At 47.1% G+C, this 14,423-nt stretch overlaps 1 protein-coding gene and 1 long non-coding RNA gene across 5 annotated transcripts in view; one reads left to right on the forward strand and one right to left on the reverse strand.

The window, feature by feature from the left end:
- Positions 1 to 93: 93 nt before the first annotated feature.
- Positions 94 to 9,342, reverse strand: RAB5IF (RAB5 interacting factor). Of its 3 annotated transcripts, none has more exons than XM_019655293.1 (4): positions 9,011 to 9,342; positions 7,416 to 7,519; positions 3,156 to 3,285; positions 94 to 633 (listed from the first exon to the last, which is right to left on the reverse strand). In XM_019655293.1, exons 1-4 carry the CDS (start codon positions 9,122 to 9,124, stop codon positions 592 to 594), a joined length of 390 nt encoding a protein of 129 aa, XP_019510838.1. In that variant the 5' UTR covers positions 9,125 to 9,342; the 3' UTR covers positions 94 to 591. The 3 variants fall into 3 exon arrangements, with proteins under 3 accessions (XP_019510838.1, XP_019510840.1, XP_019510839.1); XM_019655294.1 differs by lacking the exon at positions 9,011 to 9,342 and adding an exon at positions 8,896 to 8,988 and having other exon boundaries at positions 500 to 633; XM_019655295.1 differs by lacking the exon at positions 3,156 to 3,285 and having other exon boundaries at positions 253 to 633.
- Positions 9,343 to 11,630: 2,288 nt separating this feature from the next.
- Positions 11,631 to 14,423, forward strand: part of LOC109389610 (uncharacterized) — a 13,801-nt gene continuing 11,008 nt past the window's right edge. The window contains exons 1-3 of one of the 2 annotated variants that reach the window (XR_002125422.1): positions 11,631 to 11,931; positions 12,685 to 12,760; positions 12,982 to 13,115. This is a non-coding gene — a long non-coding RNA (uncharacterized LOC109389610). Of the gene's footprint in view, positions 11,932 to 12,684; positions 12,761 to 12,981; positions 13,472 to 14,423 lie in introns of those variants that run through there. The other variant, XR_002125421.1, reaches the window with a different exon arrangement.

Below are 14,423 nucleotides of genomic sequence, written 5' to 3' on the forward strand. Positions count from 1 at the left end.
GGGGATGGGAGGGCACCACCTCTAGTGTTTCTACTAGGTTCTCAGGCTAGAGGTGAGGTGGGAAAGGCTTTACCAGGTATCATCAACAGGTTGTCCATTAAAGATCTGATTTATTCAAGTATCTGAAAACATTCTACAATGGAAACTGGTATTAGATGCTGCTTGTACTGTGCTATGGACCATGCACATACTGCCATACTGTTTCAGAGGACTTGAAATGCCACTGATAGTTTAAAAACTGTACACCCGATGGAGAAGTAAGGAAGACAATTTAATGTTTCATCCGGATCCAGAGGTGCATCAAATTAAACAACAGCTCCAATCGGCAAACAAGTTTCTTGACGGTATCCAAGAAGAAATGGCTGTGATAGACAATTCAGAAATGCTTCCCCAAAAGGTGGATGGTTCTTTGAAAAGTTTCAGGTCACAACCTTTGCTGAAACCACTGACGCCCAACACACTGATTCTTGGTCCAGGAAACTAGGATCTTCCAGGTTCCACGTGGCTGGGGTGGCCCTATAATCATGGTTCTGTGCTGTAACTAAGAGGCTCCTTCGGGCCGGACAGGGAGCAGGTGGGGACTGTACGCCATCAGTCATAGTGGATGGCTGTGTAGAAAATGATCCATATGACCTAGAAAGGAGACAATCAATGCACACAGGTCACCTGGTTAGGGCAGGCTCCGCTCCTATTCCACAAACGAAGAATGTCAGATAAGAATGTGAGCATGGTGGGCTTCCCAGGGGTCAGCCAACGAATCATTTGCTTGGGGACCTAATAACTTCAATGAAACCAAGCTGTCTCTAACAGAGCCCAGGACCACCTACCTGGGCTCCCAAAGGGACCCCCAACAAGCCTCTCCTCCCTGCAAACAGCAACCTGAGCACCAGGGAGTGGGGTTATAGATGTGGAAACGATACAGGTAAAGCAGACTGTACTGCTAGTAGGTGCTGGGATTAGCAACAAAATAGCCATCATGATGCCCTGTAAGCACCATATCAAATAAAAGCATAGATTCTCAAAACTGGCTGTCCATGGCATCTCCCAGGACCTTTAAAAATACATATATAGATACCCAGGTGCCACCTCCCAGAGGTTTCTATTTTATTGGTTTGGGCTAAGATCTATTAAATAAATAAATAAATGTATGTATGTATGTATGTATATGTATGTTCCATAAAGTATACAATTTGGAGGCTTTTAGTATATTCAGAGGTGTGCAAATACCACCATGAACTGATTCTGGAATATTTTCATCACCCTCAAAAGAAAATATGTCCCAGGCCAGCCAAGTGGCTCAGTTGGTTAAGAGCTCACTCAAAAGTTTGAGCTCTGGGGCCAGCCAAGTGGCGTGTTGGTTAAGAGCTGTCTTGGGATGGATTCCACATGGGGGTCAGTGACACTGCCCTCTACAGCTAAGATGGTGAACAACAGCTCGACCTGGAGCTGGGCTGCCGAGAGTCGCCCGCGATGGCTGACTGCAGCCCCTGCTGCAGTGGGCTGCCGTGAGCTACCATGTGTGGCTGGCAGCCGGTGTGAGCTGCTGTGAGCTACCGTGTGTGGCAGGCAGCCAGCGTAAGCGGCTGGCAGCTAGTGTGAGCTGCCAAGAGCCACCATGAGCGGCCATCCAGAGGCCGGTGACCAATGTGTCTCACCCGGGAAGAGCACAATGATAATACCAACATGGGCCAGTGAAGCAACATCCTCCACAACTAGACTGAAGAACAAAACAACAGCAACTTGTCTGTNATCGTAGAAACAGGCATTTAAATGTTTGGTGGTTGAGGGAGGGGTCCAGAGAGGACTGGAAGGGTTCAAACTGAGCTTTAAGGATAGGCATAATTGTCCCAGGCCAGCCAAGTGGCTCAGTTGGTTAAGAGCTCGCTCAAGAGTTTGAGCTCTGAGCAACAGCAGTTCAATTCCCGGCCCGAGCTGAGCAGCTGCTGAGCTGCCAACAGGTGGCAGGATGGCTCAGCTTAAAAGAAAAAAAGAAAATATGTCCCCATTATAAGTTCTTTCCCCTTTCCCCTCCCCCAAAGCTACTGGCAACCACTAATCTAACTTTTTGTACATATGAATCTGCCCATTCTGGATATTTCACATGAATGGAATCATACGACATAGTCTGTCTGGATTCTTTCATTTAGCATGATGTTTTCAAGGTTCATCCATGTTGTACCCTACATTCCAGTACTTCTTCATTCCTTTTTATGGCCAAATAATACTCTGTATGGGTATACAACATTTTATTTATTCATTTATCAGGTGATGACTATACTTTCTGGCCATTATAAATAATGCCATGAATATATTTTAAAATGTTTCCCAGTTGTCTCTAATATGCAGCCAGAGTTGAGAATCAGATGTAGACGCTGACAATGGGCCCTGCAGTTGCACACCACACGGAGACTATACAGTATATCACACCATACTTTCTGGGACAGCATGGCTCAGGAGTGGATATGCCCTCCAGCTTCAGGAGCCTTTTTTTTTTTTAGTTGAGCCATCCTGCCACCTGTTGGCAGCTCAGCTTGGGCTGGGAATAGAACCGGTGACCCTGTTGCTCAGAGCTCACACTCTTGAGTGAGCTCTTAACCAACTGAGCCACTCGGCCGGCCCCTCAGGAGCCTTTTAAAAAAATGGTACACTAGGGCCAGCCAAGTGGCGCATTGGTTAAAAGCTGCCTTGGGATGCCAGGGGGCCCCGGTTCGGATCCCACATATGAGGGCTAGTGACACTGCAGTCTACAGCTAAGATGCTGAATAACGGCTCGACTTGGAGCTGGGCTGCCATGGGTCACCGGCAACGGCATAGGCTGCAGTGGGTTGCCATGGGCTACCATGTGTAGCCAGCAGCCAAAGTGAGCGGCCGTCCAGAAGCCGGCGACTGGTCTGCCTCGCCCAGGAGGAGCGCAATGATGGTGCCAACTTGGGCCAGTGAAGCAACGCCCTCCACAACTAGACTGAAGAACAAAAGGACAGTAACTTGTCTGTTCCCCTTCCCCCAATTCCCCAGCGCTGTTCCCATCCCCCAATTCCCCAATAAAACTATTAAAAAAAAAAAAAAGGTATACCAATCGCAGTGTAACTCAATCAGTAGGCTCCCCGAATGACTCATGAAATGATACTTGCTGTAAAACTCTCAGCTATACATACCATGAACAAGGCAAAAGATGTCATAAACCCTTCTTTCGTGAGCTCCCATGTGCCGCCATATTCTTCCTCATCTATCTGTAGATAGTTGCTGAAGTAGAGGTACAGGACTCCTGCATTGATCAGGCAGAATCTGGAGTGAGGGAGGACAAGTACCAAACATAAGACTCAGGACTCCTGCCAGCACAGTCCAGTGCTATCAAGGTACTCACTGTTGCAGTTAACTAGTTCTGTTACAGAGCAATTGAAATAATACATGGAAACACCTAGGCCCTCCAAGGAGCTCCCCATTGGCTGAGTTAGAGACTTAAAGAAGGAACAACCCCTTTTAGATGGCCAGTCAAAGCAAAAAATAAAATTAAAAAGCAGACATAAATTCTCCAAGCCCCCTTGAAGTAAGAGGATGGCTGCTGAGCCATCCCAAACAGGACCACAATCTGACATGGGTCTCCAGGTAGCTCCAGCTGGGGTGGGGGTGGCCGAGGGACTAGCACGGGTTAAGCTGCTGCTTCGTGGCCTAGGTGAGCAAGCATGGGCACACTAAAGCAGCCCCTGCATAATTCCCAATGGGAGACAATGTCTAACTGTCCAGTCTGCTACGGCACTTGCAGCAGAGGTGAACATGACAGTTCCTTCCCTCAGCTTGCCACCTAACGGGGATAAGAACAGCAGTGAGAGTGGAGTTGAAACCAGAGGTTTGTGAGCAACTCCAGGAAGGTCTTTGATCCCCATCATGTATTATTTAACTGATGCAGGATTTAGAATGCAGCGTGTGGTAACATCACCCTCCGCTGCTGATCTCTTGGTACTGTCGTTATGTAAAAGCAACTTTCATAAAGTGACCAAGACTTTAGATCTTTCCAGTGGCAATATCTAATCTAATGGGGGACTGCATGTCTCAGGCCACATCCCTTCTGAAGGCTGAGGTGGAAAAATGCAAAGAGAACTCATTCCTCCTAATGGATGAAGTGTGGGCTGGTGGACGGCAGGGCAGTTCGATGATGCTGTGGAGTGTACATGAGTGTAGAAGGGTGGAGGGGAGTACTGAGGCAGTCTGAGCGAGGTGGGGGTGGGTAGGGTGTGCACACTTCAGGAAAGCTAGTTTGTAAGTAGTGAGAGTGGAGGCTTTCTCCTGAGCGGAAGGAACTGGGGCTGGGAGACTGGTTTAGACCTGTACCATGTTTCAGGACATGAGCCTAAATCAAGTTTGAGGCCAGGGACTAGGACAATGGCTGAGTGGGGAGGAAGAGGCCACAAAGGCTTCAAGCCTAAGGGAGTACAAGATTCCAGTAACACAGCAGGGAGTCAGGAAAACAGAAGGTTTTTCTTGGATTTCGCATAAAATGGAGTCCTTGGCTTGGCCACATCCTTATCTTCTGCCAGAAATCTTGGAACCTGGCCAATCTGGCCACCTCTCTCTGATAAAGAGTTTCCTTTTGGACAGGCTGAGTTAGTGGCTCTAAAGACTACTAATGGGACTTAGAAATGTCACTCTGGGACTGTGCTAATAAGCTAGGCCTGGAGAATGACTGGCGACTCATTGAGTGTTTCCTGCTCTAAAAGTGACCGCTTAGTGAGATGACATAGGGAAATACAAGGGAAAGATGAGATAAGGAATGGTGGGGTGAAAGAAAAGGGCTGACATAAACCCTGCCTTCTAAGGGTTACACACTAAGTAAAAGTAAAATCGTAGAAACAGGCATTTAAATGTTTGGTGGTTGAGGGAGGGGTCCAGAGAGGACTGGAAGGGTTCAAACTGAGCTTTAAGGATAGGCATAATTTCCATATTGTAAATGAGGACAAGAACCACACAGCAAATGTGCACATGAATGTGCTGGATTGGGGGCTGGAGGAGCTGACTCTCAAATGGGTTTTTAAAAATTCTATCATAATAACTCCTGTCAGAATTTTTAACAAAAGAATGAATCTAACAATTACTTTGACTTCAGGGTTGGAAGGCCACAACAGTAATGTACGGCTCTTCTTTCAAGGGTCAATGGGAATTCATTTCAGTTTTTTAAAAAATTTAACAAGCGTTCACCAAGATCCTATTATTAATCATGTGCTAAGCTCTGTGAAGGGCAGGCAGGAAGGCAGGGACAGGGCCGCTCTCTGATAATGAAAACCTCAGCAGACAGCAGAACCATCACTCAGTTCTCAGGAAATTATATTGGGTTGTCAGAAAAGTTATGACGTATTTTTTCTATATTTTTCGTTGCAAAAATGCGTCATGACTTTTCTGACAGCCCACTAGATGAGACCCAAGGAAATGGTTTTACCTTAATGGGCCCTAACTGGTGGCCACACCAGGAATGAAGAGAAGCCAATCTGGGGTCGAGGCAGAGGGCAGCTTAAGGCAGGAAGTGAGGAGGAGAGGGTCACAAGAACTAGGCACCAGAGGAGTTCTGCCCTTAAGACCAGGCAGATGGGTCAGACAGATGGAAAATAGGAGATGTGTGTGGAGAAACCGATGTCCTTGGGCCCTTTCCAAGAGCAGCGGAAAAGGTGCCAACCAAAGGAGGGAGGGATTCGAGTTTTGGCTCTGGCAGTCCAGTGTGGGACTGAATCCCAGAAAGCAGTCCTGAGAAAACGGCGCTATGCACTATGGGTGAGTCCCAGTAAGGTGAATGCACTCCCCAATACCCCATTTCCTGTCTTCTCAATAGCCGTATTTGACCACTCTTTGTAAAGCTAATCATATAATTGCAATCAACCTATGATGTAATGCGCACTTCATACAGCAACTTACTTGGATTATCTCATTTAATTCACACCCCAATCTTATGAGGAAGACACTTTTATTGCTCTGTTTTAATGATGAAGATACTGAGTCTCAGAGAGGTGAGCCCAAACTTATGTTGCCTGAAAGTGGTAGAGCTGGAACTTGAATCCAGAACTTTATATAAAGTGTTTTTTTGATTTTTATTTTTTTTTTAAAGAAAGGTCTGTTTGGGCGGCTTAACTCATCTACCACAGTGGGAAGGATACTAGACTAGCTCTAGTCCTTGCTCTATCATTCCAGATTGGGTGGCTTCAGAGAAATCCCTTAGGAAGCCTACAAGACATGACGGGTGCAGCGGGCCCTGAAGTAGTCTTGTCCTCTCCCTAGACAAGTGGCCTTGGAAGACGAGAAACTCTCTCTTGCCCTTAGATTACCTCCTGCCGTTTTCTGGCATTTTCCTCGTCTGCCTTTTCTCTCATAGAAAGCTCAAAGGGGTGACCGGCATTCTAAAAATATTATCTATATACCTCCTCCAAACTGGGAAGACCTCTGTTAACCTGGGGTCCTGTGTCTCATCACCCTCAATCAGCCCTCATCAAGTGTCCACTCTGTCGGCATCAAGCAGAGGATAAACTCTTACTGGTTTCCTTGTACAAATGCTTTGCTCAGTATGATACATCAAAAATCTTTTTAGTTAGCAGAGATACATTCCTTTGGGGTTATCTTCTAAGAAAACAAGCAACTCAAATTTGATACCTATTTCACCCTTTTTACCCTAGGAAAATGACCAATGTGATTTCCCATGGTAAGTGTGACAGTTTGTATTCCTGACGTGAAAAGAGAAAAGTCACAGGCTTCTTACCTGTCCATTTCCACCATAGCTTGTCCCCAATTCCTATCTTAAGGTAACTCCCACACACTCTTTGAATTCAATCTGGTGGGCATGTGAATTCACTTTCAGTGGCTTGTTAAGAAGCTGAGCCATGGCCAGGGCCTCGTGTCAACTGTTTCTACGGGCCACAGGAGCACAGTAAAAGGTGAAGGGCCCAGCCTTCTATTTTCTCACTGCCTCTAAAATGTAGGAACCTGAAACAACTTCTGCAAAAGCCAAGATTCGGCACATCCAGCACAATGCCAGGCACAAGTGGTCATCAAGTACAGAAGCTCCTCCACTTTCCAAACTTACATACAAACAAAGGTTATGCTAGAACCAGATACCTGCCAACAGACATGTGGTAGCTTCTTGCGTGAGGTCGCTTTGGACCCATGAATGAATGGACTGGCCCAGCCTTCAGGAAGGTAACATGTCTGACCTAAGATGCTCCTGGGCTTGCTGACCCAGACCCAGGAGTGCCATCATGAGGCCACCTTTTTGCTTTAGACACACACACACACACACACACACACACACACACACACACACACACAGTCATATAAGAAAAAATCCTCCAATATAGCAATGGCCTGTTCCATAAAGGGAAACCAAAATCTCTATTTGAAAAGAAATGATATCATGAAAATGCAAGACACCCAAGACTTACCCTGCTATTCCCAAGAAACCCCGCAATGGTAACACTCCCCAAATGACGCCTAGGACCACAGCAATGATCTGTCGGAACCAGTAGATCACATCTAAAAATTCATCCTGCAGAGAAAAGAGACTGCATGCATTATCTGGAGTGGGGGCCAGAGAGGACAGCCTCCTGCAATAGGTAATGAATAGAAAAGCTTCCTGCTAAACACATCTTCCAGGGAATTTCCCCCAAAGCAACAGTGTGTGGCTCTCACATCTCCGCCTCTTCTTATACTAAAATATGGTTATCTTGAGTGATGACTTCTAGGAGCTGTACTCTAAATAAAAATTTTAGAAAAATCATTTCCCTTTTTTGAGAAGCTGCAAAAATGAAATGGCTTGTGGTGAAATGGCTGTGATAGTACTGTCCTACTGGCCACCGATAACTCTTATCTGACCTGGGGAGACCTAGACAGACTGACCTCTGGCAGAAGGGCTGACAGTCAGCCCCGGCTTCCTGCAACCTGAATTTTGAGTAAGTCATAAAACAGAGGATTAGAAACAAAAGTGCTGGAGGCAGGTGCCAGCGTATCTATTTTACATACAAGGACACAGAAGACTCAGATTTCTGACCTGCCCCAGATGGCAGAAACCAGTCCTTACAGGAGGAAAGAAAGAAATGACACAGCAGATCAGAAAAGTTTTATGGAGCTGGGCAGGGCTGGGGCACTTTCAGGAAGTACCTACCATCCCCCATTACTGGAACTCCAGGAAGGAAAAGCCATTTCACTAGTCCAAAAAAACAAAAGACTACAAAATATAACATTCTTTTCAAGCCAACTGGAATCAAGCAGTTTGTGATGGTCCCTTCCACGTGATGAAGCCGAGGCGGGGAGTGCCCACACTCAGATCTTCTGAACGTGTGTCACCAGTAAGGTGATCTTGAAGCCCCAACCATTCCTTACACGTTTGGTGTCTGTCTGTCTCGCGCGCGCGCGCACTCGCACACGCGCGCACACACACACACGCAGACGGCAGTCTCACTTTCCTTTCAACGCTCACACTTAAGGTACTCGGTCTTTCTCATTCAACAACAAGCACTGCCAGCTCACCGTTAGTGAGCCTCACCATGTGCTAAACTCTTTACTGCACCACACTACCCCACTTCAGAGTTGTTCTGAAAAATGAGATAACGTACGGAGAGCACCTGATATAGAAAGTATTCAGTAGATACCCGTTACCATGACCGTTCGTGCTAACGACTGAGTTAGTAGTTAATTCGGAGAAAGTAAGTCACTACTTAAGACCCTACTGGGAGTAAAAGGTGGAAGTCGAATCGAATTCAGCTCCCTCTAGCTGTTCAGGCACACGCCCTGCTCGCTGGTGACACCTCCTCTGCCCCGGGCTTCCCGCGTGACCCAAAAGTGGTTGATCCTTAGGCCACCCCGCGGTGAGCCGGCTGTCAGGCCCGGGCCCACCGAGTTCGCCCTGACCCTTGGGCCACTCACCCGACCACCCCACACACTCGACCGAACCCGGACGAGGGCAGGTTCGGGCTTGTCCATTAGCCCCCGAATCCCAGCCGATTCCTCGAATCTGAGCCCTCGCCAAATACTACCGCACCTTGTCCTCCCAAGCCGCGTCGCTTCGCAGCACCTTGCTCCAGACAGAGACTTTGAGGGCGCCGTTGGCCAGCTGCGGCTGAGGCGGCTCCTCCTTCCGCCGCCCGCCGCTCATCCTCCCGTCGCGCCGCCCGGGCCGGGCCTGGGGCGCGCGGGCCGAAGCGAAGGGGATCGGGCCTGGGGTCGCGGGTCACGGCTCTGGGGGCGGCAGTGACAGGCTCGGCAGTCCGGTTCGGCGGCGCGCTGCAACTGCACGCACTCAGCCAAGCACCCCGGCTCAGGTCGCTCGACCGAGACCAGGGACCGCGGAGGGAGGAGCAACGCAGCACCGTGCGTCCACCCGCCGACGTGCCCTCGCAGCCAATCGGCGGCCTCATAGCAGCCCGAGTAGAAAAAGTAGCAGTCGGCTCTCTGATAATGAAAACCTCAGCAGACAGCAGAACCATCACTCAGTTCTCAGGAAATTATATTGGGTTGTCAGAAAAGTTATGACGTATTTTTTCTATATTTTTCGTTGCAAAAATGCGTCATGACTTTTCTGACAGCCCACTAGATGAGACCCAAGGAAATGGTTTTACCTTAATGGGCCCTAACTGGTGGCCACACCAGGAATGAAGAGAAGCCAATCTGGGGTCGAGGCAGAGGGCAGCTTAAGGCAGGAAGTGAGGAGGAGAGGGTCACAAGAACTAGGCACCAGAGGAGTTCTGCCCTTAAGACCAGGCAGATGGGTCAGACAGATGGAAAATAGGAGATGTGTGTGGAGAAACCGATGTCCTTGGGCCCTTTCCAAGAGCAGCGGAAAAGGTGCCAACCAAAGGAGGGAGGGATTCGAGTTTTGGCTCTGGCAGTCCAGTGTGGGACTGAATCCCAGAAAGCAGTCCTGAGAAAACGGCGCTATGCACTATGGGTGAGTCCCAGTCAGGTGAATGCACTCCCCAATACCCCATTTCCTGTCTTCTCAATAGCCGTATTTGACCACTCTTTGTAAAGCTAATCATATAATTGCAATCAACCTATGATGTAATGCGCACTTCATACAGCAACTTACTTGGATTATCTCATTTAATTCATACCCCAATCTTATGAGGAAGACACTTTTATTGCTCTGTTTTAATGATGAAGATACTGAGTCTCAGAGAGGTGAGCCCAAACTTATGTTGCCTGAAAGTGGTAGAGCTGGAACTTGAATCCAGAACTTTATATAAAGTGTTTTTTTGATTTTTTTTTTAAAGATTTTATTGAGGAATTGGGGGAGGGGAACAGCGCTGGGGAATCAGGGGAAGGGGAACAGACAAGTGGCTGTCGTTTTTGTTCTTCAGTTAGTTGTGGAGGATGTCGCTTCACTGGCCCATGTTGGTATTATCATTGCACTCTTCCCGGGTGAGGCAGATTGGTCGCTGGCCTCTGGACGGCCGCTCATGGTGGCTCTTGGCAGCTCACATCGGCTGCCAGCTGCTCACGCTGGCTGCCGGCCACACACGGTAGCTTACGGCAGCCCACTGCAGCAGCAGCTGCAGCCTACGCCATTGCCAGAGACTCACGGCAGCCCAGCTTCAGGTCGAGCTGTTGTTCACCATCTTAGCTGTAGAGGGCAGTGTCACTGGCCCCCATGTGGGATCTGAACCGGGGCCCTGCTGCTCAGAGCTGGCGTCCCAAGCCAGCTCTTAACCAACGCACCACTTGGCCTGCCCTTGAGTTAATTTTTAAAAATTTATTTTTTCAGTTATACTTGATATACAATAGTATATTTGTTTCAGGTGTACAACATAGCAATTAGACATTTATATACTTTACAGAGTGATCAGCCCAATAAGTCTAGTACCCATCCGGTACCATATATAGTTATTATAATATATTGACTATATTCTCTATGCTGTACTTTACATCCCTGTGACTATTCTTATAGCTGGCAATTTGTTCTTAACCCCTTTCCGAGTTAACTTTTTTATACGGTGTTAGGTAAGGGCCAATGTTATTCTTTTATATGTGGATATCCAGTTTTCCCACCACCACTTGTTAAAAAGGCTTTCCTTTCCCCACAGGTCTTGGCACCTTTTTTTTTTTTTTTTGGCAATTGGGGGATGGGAACAGTGCTGGGGAATTGGGGGAAGGGGAACAGACAAGTTGCTGTCCTTTTGTTCTTCAGTCTAGTTGTGGAGGACGTTGCNCCGCCCGCCGCTCATCCTCCCGTCGCGCCGCCCGGGCCGGGCCTGGGGCGCGCGGGCCGAGGCGAAGGGGATCGGGCCTGGGGTCGCGGGTCACGGCTCTGGGGGCGGCAGTGACAGGTTCGGCAGTCCGGTTCGGCGGCGCGCTGCAACTGCACGCACTCAGCCAAGCACCCCGGCTCAGGTCGCTCGACCGAGACCAGGGACCGCGGAGGGAGGAGCAACGCAGCACCGTGCGTCCACCCGCCGACGTGCCCACGCAGCCAATCGGCGGCCTCATAGCAGCCCGAGTAGAAAAAGTAGCAGTCGCCTTGGCGCAAGCGCTCTACGCGTGGCGGACGTGACGGCAAGCTTCTGCCAGGCGCGCGGTAAGGTGAGAGGGAAGGGACAATCTTGGTAGGGACGGCAACCCGAGCATGAGGGGGCGCTGTGGAGACCGAAGAGCGGCGTCTGAAGCCAAAGCAGCCGGCCGAACGCGAACCTGCATTTCTCAAGGCTCGACCCCAAACCTTGCTCCCCGGGAGTCCCAGGCTGCCTCTCAGGATTTAGGCTCTGCTCGTTTTCTCCCCTATCTCTGCAAGTTCCATAGGACATTAACTCTTATTTGTAATTACTTAGTGTTCCGTCTTGCCCAGCACCCTCTTTTGGCAAATGAGCCCTGAGACCCAAAGAGGGGAAATGATTTTCTAAGGCTATATAGGAAGTTGGAACCAGCTGAGGACTCCTGACAGGAAAACTGGAGAAAGTATTTTATTAGGTATCAGAATATCTGAGTATTCATCTGTTATGGCCTCACTATGTACTAGGTCAGTGGTTCACAGGTTTCTGAACCAGCAGCAGCCACATCACCTAGGAACTTGGTTAGAGATGCAAGTTCTCGGACTCCATCAGATATTCAGGGGGCGGGACCTATAATCATCGTTTTAATAAGCCTTCCAGTTGATGTCATTGGCACTGTGTAATGTAATAAGTTGAGCCCAATGTACCTCACTTCTGTGCTGTGGGTTTATAGAGGCAAAGTAACTTGCCCAGAATCACTCACCTAGCACCTGGGTTTATCTAACTACCAAATCTGTACTTTTAACCTTAAGCTTTAAGTCTTAAAGAATAACAATAAGGTCGCACATCCTTTGCATACATGTCAACATTCACCTGTAGTTCTCCACCTTAGGTAAGCAACAGAATCTCCTAGAAAGCTTTGTCAGAATACCATAAGTGGTGTTTTTTGGGTTTTGGTTTTTTTTTTACCACAATCTAACCCCAAGATCCTGTTTCAGTAGGTTGAATGGGGCCGGACCCCAGAGATGATACCCACCGCAACAGTCTGTCTGGACCTGGTGGGAGAGCTGCATGGGTACACGTTTAGTCTTTACTTTCACATGGATCTTTTTCTTCTTTGGCCCTGCCTCTTTTCTGAACCAGTTTCCCTCCTACATGCAAACTATGGTGAAGCCTAACCAGCACACTTCCAGTTTGGAAGTGTACCATCAGTATAAAACTTCTTTCACAGGTTCGCTGGTGGTACGAAGCACTGGAGACAAACTGATCACTCGATCGGAGAATGCCCATGGTCAAAGACAGAAAAGGTGAGTTTTCAGTCTGCTGGTTTTGGTAATAAAGGTTTGCAATGGGGACTCTGATCTAGGAGGTTAGGGAAGCCAGCTCTGAAGGAGTTAAGGGGGGAAAGGAGAGGACGGGAAGAGAGCACTTCAGGAGATGAAACCTTGTGGGCTGAAGATAAGGAATAAAGCCACAAGGTGGGGAAAGAATGGAAGGGTCATGCTGAGGAATTTGTTTTTATCCCAAGGGTGGAGGAGGAAACCACAGAAAGGATTGGAGCAGGGGACTTCACTTTTCAGGCTTCCATCTTAAACAATATCACTCTGGCTGCTATTGGAGGACTGGATCAGAGTGGGAGACTAAAGACTTGAAGTTTTTCAGGTGAGATTTGGTGGAGATGATGGAGAAAATTGGAATAAAATGGGGTTCATTCTTTTTAAAAAAACTTTATAAAAATATTTTTTTAGGTTGCTGTGAAATATACATAACAAAATTTTCCATTTTTAAGTGTACAGCTCAGTGGCACAGTGAAGTACATTCACTTCATTTTACAGCCATCCCCGCCATCCATTTTCAGAACCTTTTATCTTGCAAAAGTGAAACTCTGTACCCATTAAACTATTAACTCCGCATCCGCAGCCCCTGGAAACTACCATTCTACTTTCTGTCTGAATTTGACTAAGTACCTCACACAGTATTTGTCCTTTTCTGATTGGTTTATTCATTTAGCATACCCTATTCAATGTTCATCCATGTTGTAGGATGTGTCAGAATGTCCTTCCTTCTTAAGACTGAATAATAACTTTGTTAAATGTTTATTAAACGTTTGTTGTATGTATATACCACATTTTGTTTATCCGTTCACCTCCTGAGGGATACTTGGGCTGCTTCTCCACCTTTTTGCTATTGTGAATAATGCATCTGTGTACATTGGTGTGCAAATATCCGTTCATGTCTCTGCTTTCAGTTCTTTTGGTTTATCTCCAGAGTGGGATTGCAGGATCACATGGTAATTCTATTTTTAATGTTATGAGGAACTGCCATACTGCTTTCTATAGCTGCTGCATCATTTAAATTCCCATCAACAGTGCACAAGAGTTCCAATTTCACCAAATCTTTGCCAACACTTGTTTTCTGGCTTTTTGTTTGTTTGTTTTTGTTTTTGTTTTTTTTTAAAAGAAGTGCTGTGAAGTGGTATCTCATTGTGGTTTTGATTTGCATTTCCCCACTGATCAGTGATGTTGAGCATGTTTTCATATGCTTGTTGCCCGTTTGTATATCTTTGGAGAAATGTCTGTTCCAGACTTTTGCCCATTTTTGAGTGTGGTCATTTGTGTTTTTTTGTTGAGTTTTAGGAGTTCTGTTATATTCTGGATATTAATACCCTTATCATATGTGTAATTTGCAAATATTTTCTCCCATTCTGTGCGTTGCCTTTTTACTCTGTTGATAATGTCTTTTGATACACAAGAGTTTTTAAGTTTGACGAAGTCCAATTTGTGTAATTTTTTTGTTGTTACCCTTGCCTTCCATGTCATATCTGAGGAATCATTGCCAAATCCACTGTCATCAAGCTTTTCCTGTTTTTTTTTTCTCAGAGTTTTGTAATTTTAGCTGTTATGTTTAGGTCTTCGATCCATTTTGAGTTATTTTATTTATTTTTTTTTTAAAGAAAGGTCTGTTTGGGCG

The sequence above is a fragment of the Hipposideros armiger genome, unplaced genomic scaffold (assembly GCF_001890085.2).
Source record: "Hipposideros armiger isolate ML-2016 unplaced genomic scaffold, ASM189008v1 scaffold_238, whole genome shotgun sequence".
Classification (NCBI taxonomy): domain Eukaryota; kingdom Metazoa; phylum Chordata; class Mammalia; order Chiroptera; family Hipposideridae; genus Hipposideros; species Hipposideros armiger.